At 48.4% G+C, this 15,174-nt stretch overlaps 1 protein-coding gene across 1 annotated transcript in view; it reads right to left on the bottom strand.

Moving 5' to 3' along the window:
* The window catches only part of SPTLC1 (serine palmitoyltransferase long chain base subunit 1), a 53,039-nt gene extending 40,549 nt beyond the window's left edge, over positions 1–12,490 (bottom strand). The window contains exons 1-3 of the mRNA XM_030292983.2: positions 12,402–12,490; positions 9,731–9,838; positions 7,918–8,012 (exon numbers count right to left, since the gene is read on the bottom strand). Coding sequence (XP_030148843.1) covers positions 7,918–8,012; positions 9,731–9,838; positions 12,402–12,458 — 260 coding nt within the window. The 5' untranslated portion in view covers positions 12,459–12,490. The remainder of the gene's footprint in view (positions 1–7,917; positions 8,013–9,730; positions 9,839–12,401) is intronic.
* Between the last annotated feature and the right edge of the window lie 2,684 nt (positions 12,491–15,174).

The raw sequence follows: 15,174 nt of genomic DNA on the forward strand, positions 1-15,174 counted from the left end.
GTCCCCCACGCTCCAAATTCTGACGCCGGGACTTCCCTACTGGACTCAACTCATCTTTCCCCTGACCGAATGACAATTCTAAAAGCGAGCCGGGATCACCCACAGGCAGAGGTCTGACAAAGGGACGTTCAAAGCCTTCGTCAGTGCAGCCTCTCGTCTCCGGCTTGGAGGGGTCGGGCCCCTTCCCCCGACATCCGCTGATTTACCTGCCAGCAGCGTTTGTAACAACCGAAGAGCTGGCAGTGGGCACAGCTGTGAGCAAGTGCTCGATACACAGGTGGGGACGCACCCCCCCTGGGGACCCCCCCCCCCCCCCCCCCCCCCCCCCCCCCCCGTCACTGCTAACGACGGTTCTCAGCTGCAGGATTCATCCCCACTTCAGAGGCTGTGAAACAGGAAAAGCAAAAAGAACGTGCGTCTTGAAGTCAACGTAATAGAATACTACCTCAACAAGTGACCACAGATTAAAGTCTACATGGTACATGGGATTCGTGCTAATCAAAAAACAGGCGAAGAATGCGGTAAAAGAAGAGGTGAGACATATGAAGGGGCACTCACACAAGGGGAAGACCCCGGCAGCTAGTCAGTGGATGAAATGATACTCAAAGGCTCCGATAGTCAGAAAAATACAAAATAAAACAATGTTAGCCAACAGGGCTATGGGGAAACTGGACCCCATAGACTAACTCGGGGGAGCGGATGGGTGCACCACCACGTAGAGAAGTCCCCCAGGGAAATGAGACAGGCATGCGTCAGCCCCCCACTCCTGGTTCCAGAGAGAGTCCCCACACAGGGATAATCGCCAGATTTTTTGTGGCAGTGGGGAGTGGGGAGAGCTGAGATGCCCATCGTGACGGAAACAGCGAATACACAACCGAATGGCACGCAGCAGTCAGAGGAACTGAACAAGAAGTACATCGGGAGTCCCCGCGGCGTCTGTCTGCTCTGCTCTGAGGTTTCCCTGTTGTCACTTAACACCAGCTAACATCCTTTTTACTTGACTGTTGGGCTGTCTGTCCCAAAAGAACCAAGATTTTGATTTAGCGTATGTGCTCAGCACATTCCTAGAACATAGCAGGCACTCAAATGCATGTTCAAAAAGCAAGTGTGAATAAAAAATCAGAGTGAAGTCTGCAGCACAAAATTAAAAACATACATTCACAAACCGTTAAGATGGGGCTCCAAAGGCACTGTGAAATTAACAAAGGCAAACCCCAAGTGGACCCCGGATGCCAGGAGGTGAGGCTGGGAGGGGAGCGGCACCACTCAATGTCAATCACGGGAAGGACCGTTGACTATGGACCCTGACAGAATAAACCACCAATTACAGGCCCCAACAGGAGAGATGGACATAGCATCTCCCCTAAAAAACGGACCCTCCCTGGACTTTCGCTTTCCTCCAGTGGACTTTCATTAAAACAACCCCTCTCGACTTCCTCCTCCTCCGAGAAATAACATTCTTCTCCCTTCTTTGCTGCACTTGCCTGTGGTTTAGCCATAGCTTGCTGGTCCGAAATTGTAATCTTCTTTTATTCCCAAACAAACCCGTTTTTACTGGTAAAATAACTATTTTTAAGATCAACGATACATGCATAATAATAAAATGCATCATTTTAATAACATACAATGCGTAACATCAAGTGACGAGTGACGGCTCAATGGAAGTATTACAGTGGGGAGGAGAAGGGACGGAAGGAAACCAGAGAGGAGGTGCACGGAGCTGCCCTGCGTGGGCGCTGACCGGAGAGGAGAGGGTTAGCACCTGTGTCTACGAGAGGCCCCTCGTGGAGAAAAATAACACAGGGCCTCAAACGAACCAGAAGACAAGCTCCTGGCACATCTGGCTGAGAAAGGCACACAAACAAGGGAAACGTGACCCCACAGATGCGCCCCTGTACTCATCCGCATGCAAAGGACTGTGTGTGCTTTACATCTGCACGCTCAACATAATCCTATCAACTGCTTCCTGCCGATACATTGGAAAACATTAAGAAACGGACAATTACTAAATGACTAGCCAAAACTTCCTTTAAAAACTTTAAACAGCTTTAAAAACTCACTGAAGGGGCACCTGGGTGGCTCAGTCAGTTGAGCGTCCGACTTCGGCTCAGGTCATGATCTCACAGTCTGTGAGTTCGAGCCCCGCGTCGGGCTCTGTGCTGCCAGCTCGGAGCCTGGATCCTGCTAAGGATTCTGCGTCTCCTTCTACTCTCTGCCCCTCCCCTGCTCATGCTCTGTCTCTCTCTGTCTCAAAAATAAATAAAAACATTAAAAAAAAAAAAACAACAACAACAAAAAACTCACTGAAGACGTTAAATCCAGGATTAAAAACCTAGGATCAACAGAACACACACCACAACAAATACACACTTGTTAGAAGGCGGAGGAGGGTCAGTAAAGTACCTTCCAGACTGAGAAGGCCTTTAAGATCGAAAAATGATGACACTGCTGACAGAGTTTCCTCAGGGCAATTTACTGATGGGGGTTGAGGCTGGTGGACAGTCCAGGCGGCATGCAGCCACTCTCTGCCCCCGCCCCCCCCCCAAGCCAGACGACCCTAATCCCCAGCTTTATGGAGCTAGGCCACAGTGGTGAAGTCACAGGGTAGTTCTCTAAACCAGAGCCTTCCGTACGCCAGTGATCCCCACCCGCTACCTAAAGCGCGCCTTCTTCAAGGAAGATCAGAGCAGCCTTCCCCACTGCGGTCAGGGCACACGTGAAGTCCCCGGGCTCGGAACACGCAGCCCCGAGGGAGGGCACGCTGCACGGGCTGAAGATGGTGCCAGTGTTGTGAGCACTGCCACGGCACTGTGGCTAAGGAAGCGGTAAGACTAGTTACATCTGATACCAGAACCGGACCAGGCACGGGAAGGGAAAACAAAAGAAACTCATTTTTCCACACACGTGTTAAAAATCCCAAACATCAGCGAAACAAATCCAGCAACGTACACAAACTAACCAAACGGCCCTGCTTAAACAGAGTTTATTCCAGGAACGGGAGGATTTCGTATTGATACGAAGACCTAGCAGTGACTTCCGGTAAACAAACCAGAAGGAAGGGAAAAACCCCTTTCAACCTGTGCCCTCTTCGATGGCACATAAAATGCCTCCAAGGTCTGTGTATCTGATGCTCCGAAGACCAGGACCCAAGGACAGAGGACGTGTTGTGTGTGAGAGGTCAAAGCAGAGAGAAAGCTGCGTGTGGGTCGGCAGTGAGGAGCCGGGCCCCAACTCCTGGAAAATGCTCCCACGCTGGGGACAAGGCTGCCTGTGCACGTGGGGCCAGGCGGGCGGGCTACAGGGCAGCCTGAAAACCTTCTTAGGAGAAGCACAGATCCCCTTCTTAGGAGAAGCACAGATCATTCACACAGATCCCCTTCCTGCTCTGTAGAAAGATAGGAGACTTACTCTCTGATAAGGCATGACTATAAACTCAAAGTCCGAAGGACAACTGGAGGGAGGGGGCCCTGCTGAAACCAGAAATCAGATATAAGTCTACAGAATGAAAAATGGGACACTGAGCCCTCCTCTTTGAAAACAAAGGAGTAAATCTTGGTAATCCCGGACCAGAAGAAGGAAGATTTTAAGATCTAACACAAAAGCACAAGAAACAAACGGACAAAAGAGACAGACTGGACTTCATTAAAATTAAAAACATTTGTGCTTCAAAGCACAGGATCAGGGAAGTGACAAACAGAATGGGGGAAATATCTGCCTGTCATATATTTGATAAGGGAATGGCATCCAAAAAATATAAAGAACTCTTACAATTCAATGATAAAAGACAGCCGCCACCCCCCCCCCCCCCCCCCGCCGCGCAAAATGGGCAAAATGGCTTAAGCGGGTAATTCTCCAGAGAAGATATATAAGTGGCCAAGTAGCACATGAAAAGACGCTCATCTTCATCAGTCATCAGGGAAATGCAGTGGGGTCCTACCTCCCACCTCCCGCCCCCCGGGGGGGGGTGTGATGAAAGACGGTAAGCATAGGCCAAGAGGTGGAGAATCACAACTCTCACGTCCTGCTGGTGGGAATGGAAAACGATTCAGCCGCTTTGTAAAACGGACTGGTGGTTCCTCAGAGTAAGCTCCCGTATAACTCAACAAACCCCATTCTCAGGTACACACTCAGGAGAAATAAACACCCGTGCCCGCACACGCAGCCATTCATAGGAGTTCACATACAGATATACTTTTTCTTCTTTTGAGTGGAAACAATCCAAACGCCCAACGGCTGACAAATATACAACCAAAGTGTGACATGTGTAGAGTGAAATTATTTTATTATTCCGCCATAAAACCGAATGAAGCACTGACACAAGCTATGACACAGGACGAACCTGGAAAAGATGCCGCTAAGTGACGGAAAGCAACACCAAGGGCCGCAAACTGCGGGACTCCTTTGGTACGAAATGTCCAGAAGAGTCAAATGCGGGGAAAGTAGATCAGGGGGCGTCAGGGGCCGGGGGAAGGGGAGAGAACAAGAGTGGCTGTAGGATTTCTTTCTGGGGTGATAAAAACATTCTGAAATAAGATGATGGCCATGGTTGCACAGCTCTGCGAACATACTAAAACCCACTTAACTGTGGTGAATTAAAAGGGTGGCTTTTCTGGTCCGCGGATGATACGCCAATAAGGCTGGTTTTTAAAGAAAAAAATCTCTCCAGGTTAAGTAACTTCACTTTCTCTTGCGTCAACTTGGCACTGAATGAAAAGCCCTCCTGCGTGAATTGAAAAGTAACCAAGATCATCAACCACAGCAAAACGGCCTTCAAGATTCTCTGTGGTTTTTACGACTGTTTACACACCGCTCGCGGCGACAGTGAAAATGTTGCACGCGGTGACACGAATATGGATGCTGTGGGTCACCAGACGCTGAGGTGTCTGACAGACCAGTAAGAACCGGTAACACGAGCACACCAGGGCCAAAGAGAATGCGAAGCCATTTTAGGGTGCGTAAGGTCTCCAAAAACGAGTTCCACAGAGCTTCCTCGGGAGGCTCTGCGCACGTCCTGACTGCAGGTGGGGGGCCAGGGAAGGCGGCTCTGGGCAGCGGTCGGGCAGCTATGGGCACAGGGTACGTGTGAGCGTTCGGAATGCAGACGGCAGGACGAGTCACACCGACGTGGGGAAGCGAGCAAGCGGGCCAACGAATGAGGAAAAGAGTGTGCGAGCAAACGTAACCCCGATGCCGGAAACAAAGGGTGCCGAGCTCCGCCAATGAATGATACTGACGCGGCCACAAAACTGGGCGCACCAAGTAATCCAGGGACACGCGGTGCGGCCACAAACCTGCCAGGAGGAGGGCGGAAAGGCCCGCGGGTGCTCGTGGCAGGTGCCCAGGAGGCCGCACCACAGCCGGGGCCACACAGGCCGCCGCCCTTCCCGGGGCTGCGGCCGCCTTTCTCGGCCACACAAAGGTGGCAGAGGGGCGACTGCGGCCTGGGGAGGGCGGGTGTGCGTGTTCTCGGAGGGCCGGCCTTTACCTCCTGCAATTCACGGACAAAATGAAAACCGGAAAAGAACGAATATAATCAAGAAATAACAGCATAAGCAAGTTCCTTAGAAAAATACAGGAAAATCGCAGGAAAAAAAAAAGAGAGGCTAAAGAAACGCCGTGATCGCTTCTAGACAGTCGGGATCTGGACGATCCGTGAGGACGGACGGCACGGCGGATGGCAGTTTTTCTCACACAAACTTACGCATGTGCATAACTTAAAGACCCTATCGGTATAATCTGGCACGGTAACTGCTTGGGACAGAAAAGTCATCTGTCATCTCAACAGACACAGGAAAACTTGGGATAACACTTAATATTCTGATTTAAAAAAACTAACGAGAAAGTTCCCTTAGCAGATGGAGAAGAGAAAGGAAGACCGTAACTTGATCCAGATGATCTCTGAGAAGCCACCGAGACACTGAGGCCCCTGTCACCACTCCCATCTGACACTGCACTGGGAGGTGTGCAGTAACACAGGAACAGAAAGAAAAAGATGCTCCTCCCGACAGAAATGAATACGCTCTGGTACCTAGAGACGAATCTATTAAAAGATACACAACATCCACGTCCTGGTTGTTAAGCAGGCGTTACCATGGGTGGAAACCAATGAAGGATACACGCGGGATGTCCCTGGATTATTTCTCACAACCGCATGTAAATCTCTTATTTCAAAATAAAAAGTAGAAAAAAAAAAAGATAAGCAGTCTTTATGAAGAAAGCTATGTAACTTTACTGCAGGACATAAGAGACCTAAGTATACGAGTGACACCCCGGGCACGTGGTGACAAGATTCAGTATCAGCAAGATTCCAATTAATCCAAATCGGTGCACTGCCTGGCCGCAAACCCAAGCTCCGTTTTTGGTCAAATGTGATCAGTCACACCGACACTCACACCGAAGGAGACAGTTGTGAGCAGTCCAAGCAATTCTGAAGAACAAGGAGGTGCAGGACTCACTCTAGTCAAGGCCTGTTCTTTTTTAAAATGTGTATTTTGAGAGAAAGAGAGAGAGAGTGCATGCAGAAACATGAGCAGGGGAGGAGCAGAGAGGAAGAGACAGAATCCCAAGCAGGCCCCACGCTGTCAGTGCAGAGCCTGATGCGGGGTTCGATCCCGCTAACCAGGAGATCAGGACCTGAGCTGAGATCAAGAGTCAGACGCTCAACCAACCGAGCCTCCCAGGTGTCCCAGAGCCTATTCTTAAGCTGTGCTATTTATATGAAGTTCTGGCATAAGGAGAGACAAATATACCAAAAGAATAGAAATAAAGCCAGAATCAGACCTGTTAGAAGGACATGTACACAAAAGAAGGGAAATCTCTACTCAGCGGTAGTAAGTGGACAATTCAACTTAGGAATGCTGGGATAGCTAGCTGACCACCATACAGAAACAGGCAAATTCAGCCTCTGGGTGGGGGAAGGACTTCACCACAGCATTAACGATGAGTAAGTGTGAGGTGAGAACACGTAAAAATTCTGTAGGACCAAAGAAACCATGACATGAAGAATACAAGACTCCCTAAGATCAGACCAGAAGTGGAAGGATACACACTCAGGAGACACCCTGCATCACAGTTTTATAGACAAACTACTGAATCATCTCCTGGCATCAGGCAGACGTGTTAAAACTATAAAAATAAGCAAAGGAGAGACATCCACCAACTTCAAGGCAATGGTTATCCTGTGTGGGGGATACAGAATGTGGTAGATGGGAAGGGGTTTCTTTAGCAGTAACTGAAATGTTTTCTTTCTTTTTTAAGGTAGATTTGAAGACAGCAAAATGTTCATGCCTATTGATTCTGGGCGGTGGGTATGCTTGCGTCAGGTATTTTCTGTAAACTTAAAACACTTCTTAGCTGAAGAAAGCAGATCCGGCAAGAAAGATATGCAACAGGGGAAGCCGAGTCAAAGCTGGAAAAGACCCTGGAAGCAGGGAGGGAGGCGGCGCAAGGAGGCTCAAGGGTCAGAGCTGGGACTGGGAGTCAGTGTCGCCCGCAGCTGACGAGTCAACGGCAGTGAGCGCACGCCGCTAATACCCACTCACGAAGGTACCCACCCAGATCTAGACTCAAAAACAACCACAGTGAGGAAAGCAGGAGCGCTGCTTTTCATTTTAAGCATGTCTCGCTATTGGACGTATTATTGTGAGCATGTATTGTTCCCAAAAAAGCATTTTTTTTTTTTTTTAACAGAAGAAAGGACGAACTGCAATGCCCAAATCGGAGACTATAAACAACGACCACACTGTCCTTAGAACAGAGTTATATACTGGGATCTAAAGCAGAGCGTTTCCGATCTCCGGAAATTTCTGAATGTTTTATTTCTGTTAAAAAAGAAATACTACACAAACCAGTGTGTGCTTTGGCGAGTATACCCACGGGAGACCAAGTGCAAGTCCATGGAGGAGTGAACCAATTTACCCCGAAACGACGTTGTAGTTGAGAGCAGGATGGTCTCCGGAGACGGGAGGGACAAGAGGTTCTGGCTGCCACTCTTCAATCAGCTCCTCCTTTTCCTACGGGAGGAAAGGAGTTAAAATACAGCAGGGTCTAGTCACGGGACGGCGACCGTTCCGTCCCCAGATTTCTGCTACAAATCAACCAATAAATTCCTCATCTGCTTCTGCCGACGACCGCGCGGCAGAGAGCGGCAGCCCCGAGGCCACCTGCGGCCGTGGAGACGGGTGTTAGAAGCGGCCAGCGATCCCCTCGTGTGCGAGAGATTGCAGGTCTACAGAGCCCAGACCCGGGCACTGCGTCTGTGATGCCAGAAGGGAAGCTTTACAAGCACCACTGCCATGGTCACAGTTTGTGTTCTTCCCTGGCTTTCAGGGGGAGATGGCCATGGTTACCGGATCTTGCTGAGTTTGGCTTTCAGAGGACTGCCCTAAAATCACGGTTGGTCATTCTTTAAAAAAATGTCTATGTGCATGGATTGCCATGTGTAGAAATGAAAACTCAAAAGACTACGAATGATCCACCCCTTAAAAAGCCGAGCTAGAAACCAGCTGCACGGCCACCCGATCACTCCTGAGGAGTTCTGAAACGCCAAGGACCTCTGCCCTGGATGGCCCAGTCTTCCTGCAATGCTGTCCAGAGCGATCCCTGGCATGCTAATCCCACAGGTAGTCAGGACAAGAGCGGGGGAGGGCGGGCATCTCTGGTCAAGGTTAGCATACGTCTCCAAACACAGGTTCAAAGATCCACTGGCCTAGAAAAGGTTATGCAAAATCACGCAATGAGATCTCTCCTACTCTGCTTTAGTCAGGCCTCCAAAACGTTTTTGCCCTCAGAACAAAACGTTCCGATGGCCCGGGGACCATCTGCTGCACGTCCCCGGGGGGACACGGCCTGACACCCCCCCCCCCCCCCACGATTAATATTAACGACCAGGACGACCGCAGCCACGGAGTGCAACCGGGGAAGCAATGGCCACGCCGCTGCGTTCATTCTGTTCCCCAGCACCTGTTCCTGGGACGGCTCGGTCTCCGTGCTGTACTCAGTGCTGCCGGGTGAGCCCAAGCTGTTGAGCTTTTTATAAGCATTCGGGCAAGGTGCTACAGGGGCCGGGCGGGGAAACAACCTGAGCGACAGAGACCACACCACAGTCACAACCGCTCTTCCCTCTTGCACTGGGGCACAGTTCCTGAGTGCTCCTACCGAGTGACCAGGATGCACTTCCTGTTCACAAGCGCCCTCATCCCTCCGGCTCACGGAACTCCTCGTGGCCTCTAGACGCTTCTGTTTCCTAAGGTTCACCCAGGTAGGCCTTGAGCTGGGCCCCGTACCAGAGAAGGCATCAAAACTGAGTTTGGGGTAGGGAGGTGGGAAGATTCTTTTCAACCCCAAATTTCCTTTAGGAAGAACACAGGGAAAACTTTCATTCAGGTTTCAGAAACTATGGTGGTTTTCCTGAGCAACTCATGTAATCCTGCACATCGACAATCGAAATCCAGAAGCTTCCCTTCTACCATCTATTCCTAAGACTGCTGCTGGCCTCTAGCCACGTGCAGAGGTCTCTGACGTGCAGAGGTCTCTGACGTGGTATTCCTCTCGGTGTCGACTTTATTCCTGGCTTCCCTGTATTTTGGTACCCTGAGGTTTCATTGTCTTTGATTTGTTTACATAACAGAAAACATTTTAACATACCTAGTTCAGTCGCCACAAGTACTTTTTGGAAAGATGTAGCCACTATAATCATACAGTGAATAATAAAAGAAATTTAATTTCTTACCTTGACTGTAAGATCAGATCGTTCTTGTAACTTGTAAGTTTTAGAGAAGAGAAGTCTGATTATCCAGAGAATTAGAATTCCTTCCAAAATAAGATGGTAAGCAGGAGCCTAAGAGTGAGTCAAAAACCAAAAAAGAAATGAAGTGAACCCTTCCAAAATCTGCACATAAAATGTAATGCACCTGTATGTATTGCCTCCCATGACCTTTAACCTATTATTTCTTAAGATTTATTTTCAAACTCCTTTCATTTCCACTCATTCCTTTCCCCATTTCTTTTTTTTTTAAATCTTTTATTTTATTTTTTAAGACCGAGAGAGAGTGTGAGTGGGGGAGGGGCAGAGAGAGAAGGAAACACAGAATCGGAAGCAGGCTCCAGGCTCTGAGCTGTCAGCACAGAGCCTGATGTGGGGCTAAAACCCACAAACCGTGAGATCATGACCTGAGCCGAAGTCAGACGCTCAACTGACTGAGCCACCCAGGCACCCCATCCCCACTTCTAACAGTTGGTAATTTCTCCTTCACGTGATAAATCTTTAATAGTGCAGCTTTAAAACCTCTGTAGGAAAGGAATTTAATTTTTAAAATAAAAGCTTATGCAGAATCCCAACAGGTCAAACAATATCAACTATCAGATCCGTCAGACGAGGTGCCTTCCTATTGGTGGGAAAGGACAGTAATGAACGCTTCATAGCTTCACCCGTCTGCTACCACCCTCGTCTACCCCAGATTAGTCAAAAGAGTTACGTGGAAATCAGTTTCCACAATTCTTAGAGTTTTGCACATCTCACTCTATTCTCTCTATCTGATAAGCCTCTAATAAGCCTCCTTAAATCCTTCTGGGAACATGGCTGGGGAAAAAAACAAACAAAAAAAAGACTGTATAAATGACTAAAGGAACGTCAGGTCTTTTTTCTGCAGTAGTTCCCCACAAGTATGCAGTGTGTTTCATGTCAACAGGCATATAGACACCTTACTGAAATTATCCATGCCACGTCTTCAAGTGCACATTCCCAAGATGTACAGCTGACTTTTATGTTTTGCACAACTGGACACGGTAAGTACACGTGGAAGACTCCAGATAGCAACTAACCCTCAGTCAGTTACAGAGTGATCTACTCCAACAGGCCGTCATTGGAAAAAACCACTTAAAAGAGACAGTCAGAAATGTAAATACAAACTATTTTGAAACATCAGACAGAAAGAAAGCGAAGATGATTTACCATACTTTAAAAAAATTCAGAATATGGCAACAGGAAAACTGCAAATTCAGAGATGAACTCCTAAGTCAATGTGCAAATATCTTTCTGACTACGTACAAAGGTTACATACACTATTACTTCTTTGTTTTGCTTTTCTCAATAATTATATTCCAGTAGGCAAACATCTGCCTAAATCACGAAGCATCCCACTCCAGAAAGAAACCATCCTAAGAAAAACTGAGATACCAATTGTCTAGTGAATTAATCAAAATCACAAATGCAGCTTCTTTTCCTGGAAACGTTACATCCAAGAGGACACCCGAGTCTTGGTCAGTTATGCACCCTTCAAAAAAGAAGCAACAACATACAACAGAAAATTATTCATTTTTTAAAAAATTCAATTTCAGTGGCTCTTCTCTTAGTCACTGTAATTAGCTTAGTATCAGTCATCACTTACACCACACCTGTTCGGTCAACTGTTTTTCAGGAAGCCCTGGTAAGTTCTTTAGTGGAAGACACCATGGTCTCCCCTGGCAGTACTATGTTAAATTTTTAACAAATCATCAAAAGAAAATTGGTATTTGCTTTAAACAAATACCTATATAAGCACAGGAATTTTTGCATGTTTGTTCACTGCACTATCCCTAGTGTCTAGATGTGTGCTGTCCCAATACCTTGGCCTCTAGTCACCACGTAACTATGTAAATATACATCTAAATGAAATGAAATGAAATACTTAGTTCCTCACTTGCACTTGACACATTCCAAATGCCTAACTGCCACCTGTGGTTAGTGGCTGCTACACTGAATAGCTCAGATACACAACATGCAGAAAGTTCTACCGGACGGGTTATCGAAGCTCAGTAAACACATGTCAAGTGAACGAACATTCTCTAAGACTTAAGTTCTGCTATCATAGCTATCACCTGACACACGTGAAACAGCCTTTCAAAGCACTCGTAATTGTTCCGCCTTTAAAAATCTCTAAAAAGTGTTCTATCTTTACAAGACAGAAAATGAGACGCATGTGGAAGAATGACAAACTATTTCATATTCCTAATTCCTAAATCATTCGGCTTTCCTAAACCCTCGCCCCGACAAAAACGAACTCCTTTCTACCGTAATTCGTTCCCCTATTACCTGATCCACAGTCCCGAGGACTTGAAACCCCTAGGACCTTCCCAGGCTGAGATCTCCCACTCCATTTTCACCACCCTGTTTCACCATCAGTCCCAACTCTGGTTTCTGAGGACCAGCCTCGCTCCAGCGCCCCCTCCCACCTGTTCCTTTCCCGTGCCCGGACGGAGACCCTTGGTTCCCGCTCCCGCCCGTGCCTCCCCCGCGAGGGACGACGAAGGTCCGGGCGTGACCCAGCCAACCCTGCCCGGGACTCAGACCACAAACCCACAGGAGCCGTCCCACCCCTCCAGGGCCGGGTGTGGTCCTGGGCCGCTCGGGCCGCCAAGCTCACCTCGTAGAGCGCCTGGACCATCTCCACCAGTACCCACTGCTCCGCGGCGGTCGCCATAGTCAGCCGCTGGGGCCTCCTTCCGGAAGGCGGGTCTCAGGTACGTCAGAGCGCGGCGCAGCTCAGTGACGTTTCGCTCCTGGGGGCGGGGCTGGCAAGCGCTGGGCACGCCTCCTGGCGCTTGCGCACTGGAGGAAAGCGAGAGGTCGGGGCTTAAGGCGGTGGGTGGAGACCTTGGGGTCTCGCCTGGCGGCCTAGAGGGGTGGGAACAGCGGGATGGCTTTTGTGACAGGTGTTCCCCTGTGGCTGTGAGGTGGCACACCCCGTGCCGGGGCTCTCGGGAGGGAGGGACTAATAATAAATGGCCTTGCCCTGGGCAGGCAGTGTTATGCAATCACAGGAGTCCTCTTATAAATCACACAAGTAACCCAGGAATGCATTATATTTACAGAAATATAAATGCAAATGGCCACCTCTAACACAGCCCTTACCATGTGTCCTGCATAGACGAAACGCTTGGCGTGTATTAAGCCCTATAGCAGTTTGGTGTGAAATCTAGAACCTTCGTAGGCACCTGCAAACATGGTGTGCGTATACTTACTTGGTTTGGATTTCTTGGGACCCTGGGGACAATATTGATCTACAGCTTGCTTTTGCTTTTTTTCTCTTCTTTTTTTCTTGCAATGTTTTTTTCCATGCGTCTATACATCTTATATTGTTAACGAAGAAGACTATTTCTTGGAATGACGTGTTGTATATACATATTTCTTGTTCCATTTTATTTAAATATTTTCCTGTTGGTAAACACTTAGGTTGTTTTCCACTTTTCCCTCTGTCACCAACAGTGCTGCAGTCTACATCTTCCTGTTTCTGTGGGAATATTCCTGAAGCGCTTTCTCAAAGTGGAATTTTAGAGTGCGCAACAGTATTAGCTCTGGTAACTACCACCAAGCTGTTGTCCAGGATGGCTCGACCAATTTAAACTGTTCCCAAGTGTAGTCACACTCAGGCTCATGATGGCTATAATCAATCTTTTTAAGACTTTTGCCAATTTAATGGAGATAAAATGGTACCTCACTGAGTTTTATTGTTTATGCTTCTGGTTATTCATGAGGTTGAACAACTTTTTATTGACATTTGTAGCCTCTCAGTCACCAATTCATATTCTTTGCCCACTTTTTTTATAGGTTATCTTTCATGTTCTTACGGATTTACAAGAGCTCTTTCTACATTCTGAGGATCTTCTATCTTCCTCTTTCATATGTGACATTTTTGCCCCACTTCTTTCCAGCTGTTTGTTGTCCTCTGTCATAGCTACATTTTAGGTTGTATGTAATGTGGCAGTCTGTTCCTTTATTGCCTCTGGATTTGGATCTCGCTTTTCTAGAAGGGCCATCTCCACCACACCTACGCTTCCCTCCCATGCTTGCGTCCGTTTGTTGTTGACAGTTAGCTCTTTGATTCCTCTGAAAATTGTATTTTTGTATGACGAGAGGTACGGGTCTTGTAATTATTCTTTCCCAAAGGAATAACAGATTTCCCCAAGGCCACTTATTTGAGTAATCCTGACTCTCCCCAATACCGTGAGCTGGCACCAGCCCCGTGCACTACATTTCCACGTGGAATGGGCACTACGTGCCTGATGAGGGAGGTGCTCTGCCAACATCCCCTGGGACCCAGTACTGTACATGTGCCCGCTGCCTCCGCAGGGGCTTTTATTCCCAACAGCCAGCACCTGCACCCTCAGGCTACCGAAACCCTGCTGACGGTGGAGGTCCTCCTGTTTCCTGCTCTCATGGAAAACTGGAAGGATCCGGGCACATAGATTTTCCCAGGCAGCCAGCCCTTAACTGGGTAGATGATTCGCGGTGGCTGGGATGTACACGTTGCAGCTTCCTCGTCCCCCGTAGCAAGGTAATGCTGAGCGCTGAGCGGTCGACTTCACCGTCTCTGCTGGATTGAGTTGGTAGTGCCATCTGCAAATTCTTGGATACACCCATTAAGAGGGAGAGTCTACGATTCCTCCCGTGAGGCTGGGCAGATCTTTGTGGTGGCTTCCACAAAGGATTCAGCTGGCATGCAGAGAGCTCGCGTGGGGACCACATAGAGATAGAAAGAGACGGCCGAGGGGCCCCGAACTTCTCCCACCCCCTCGGTTGCAAGCCGCTGCTTTGGGAGTGTTTGTTATGTGGGAGTTAGCTGCTACAACAGGAGGAATCCTTCCCCGTCTCGTCCGGCTTCTGTGGCTCTCCCTTAGCTCATGGCTGCATAACCACAATCTGCCTCTGTCTTCGCATGGCCTTCTCTTCTCCGTCTGTCCTCCATGTGCCTGGTAACAGACATCTGTCATTGGACTAAGGACCAACCGTGGTGACCCACGATGATCTCATCTCAAGGGCCTTAACGTAGTCACATCTGCAAGGAAACTTTTTCTAAATAAGGCCATACTCACAGGTCCCAGGATTTAGGATGTGGACATGTCTTTTTCGGGGTGGGGGGGCACCACTCAACCCACTATAGTCTAACCTCTGGCCACCCAATTCACGTCTGTCCCACATGCAAAATACAATTCGCCCCATCCAACGGTTTCAAAACCTTAACCCACATTTACATATCACGAGCTCAGAAAGTCCCAAATATCATCATCTTAATCATCAGAATCAGAGATGGGTGAGTGCCGGCCCGATGCATCCAGGGACAAAGTTCTTCTCGATGTATTGGCCAATGAAACTCGAAGATCACGTACAAAATGCAATGGTGAGACAGGTATGGGATA

The sequence above is a fragment of the Lynx canadensis genome, chromosome D4, assembly GCF_007474595.2.
Source record: "Lynx canadensis isolate LIC74 chromosome D4, mLynCan4.pri.v2, whole genome shotgun sequence".
NCBI lineage: Eukaryota > Metazoa > Chordata > Mammalia > Carnivora > Felidae > Lynx > Lynx canadensis.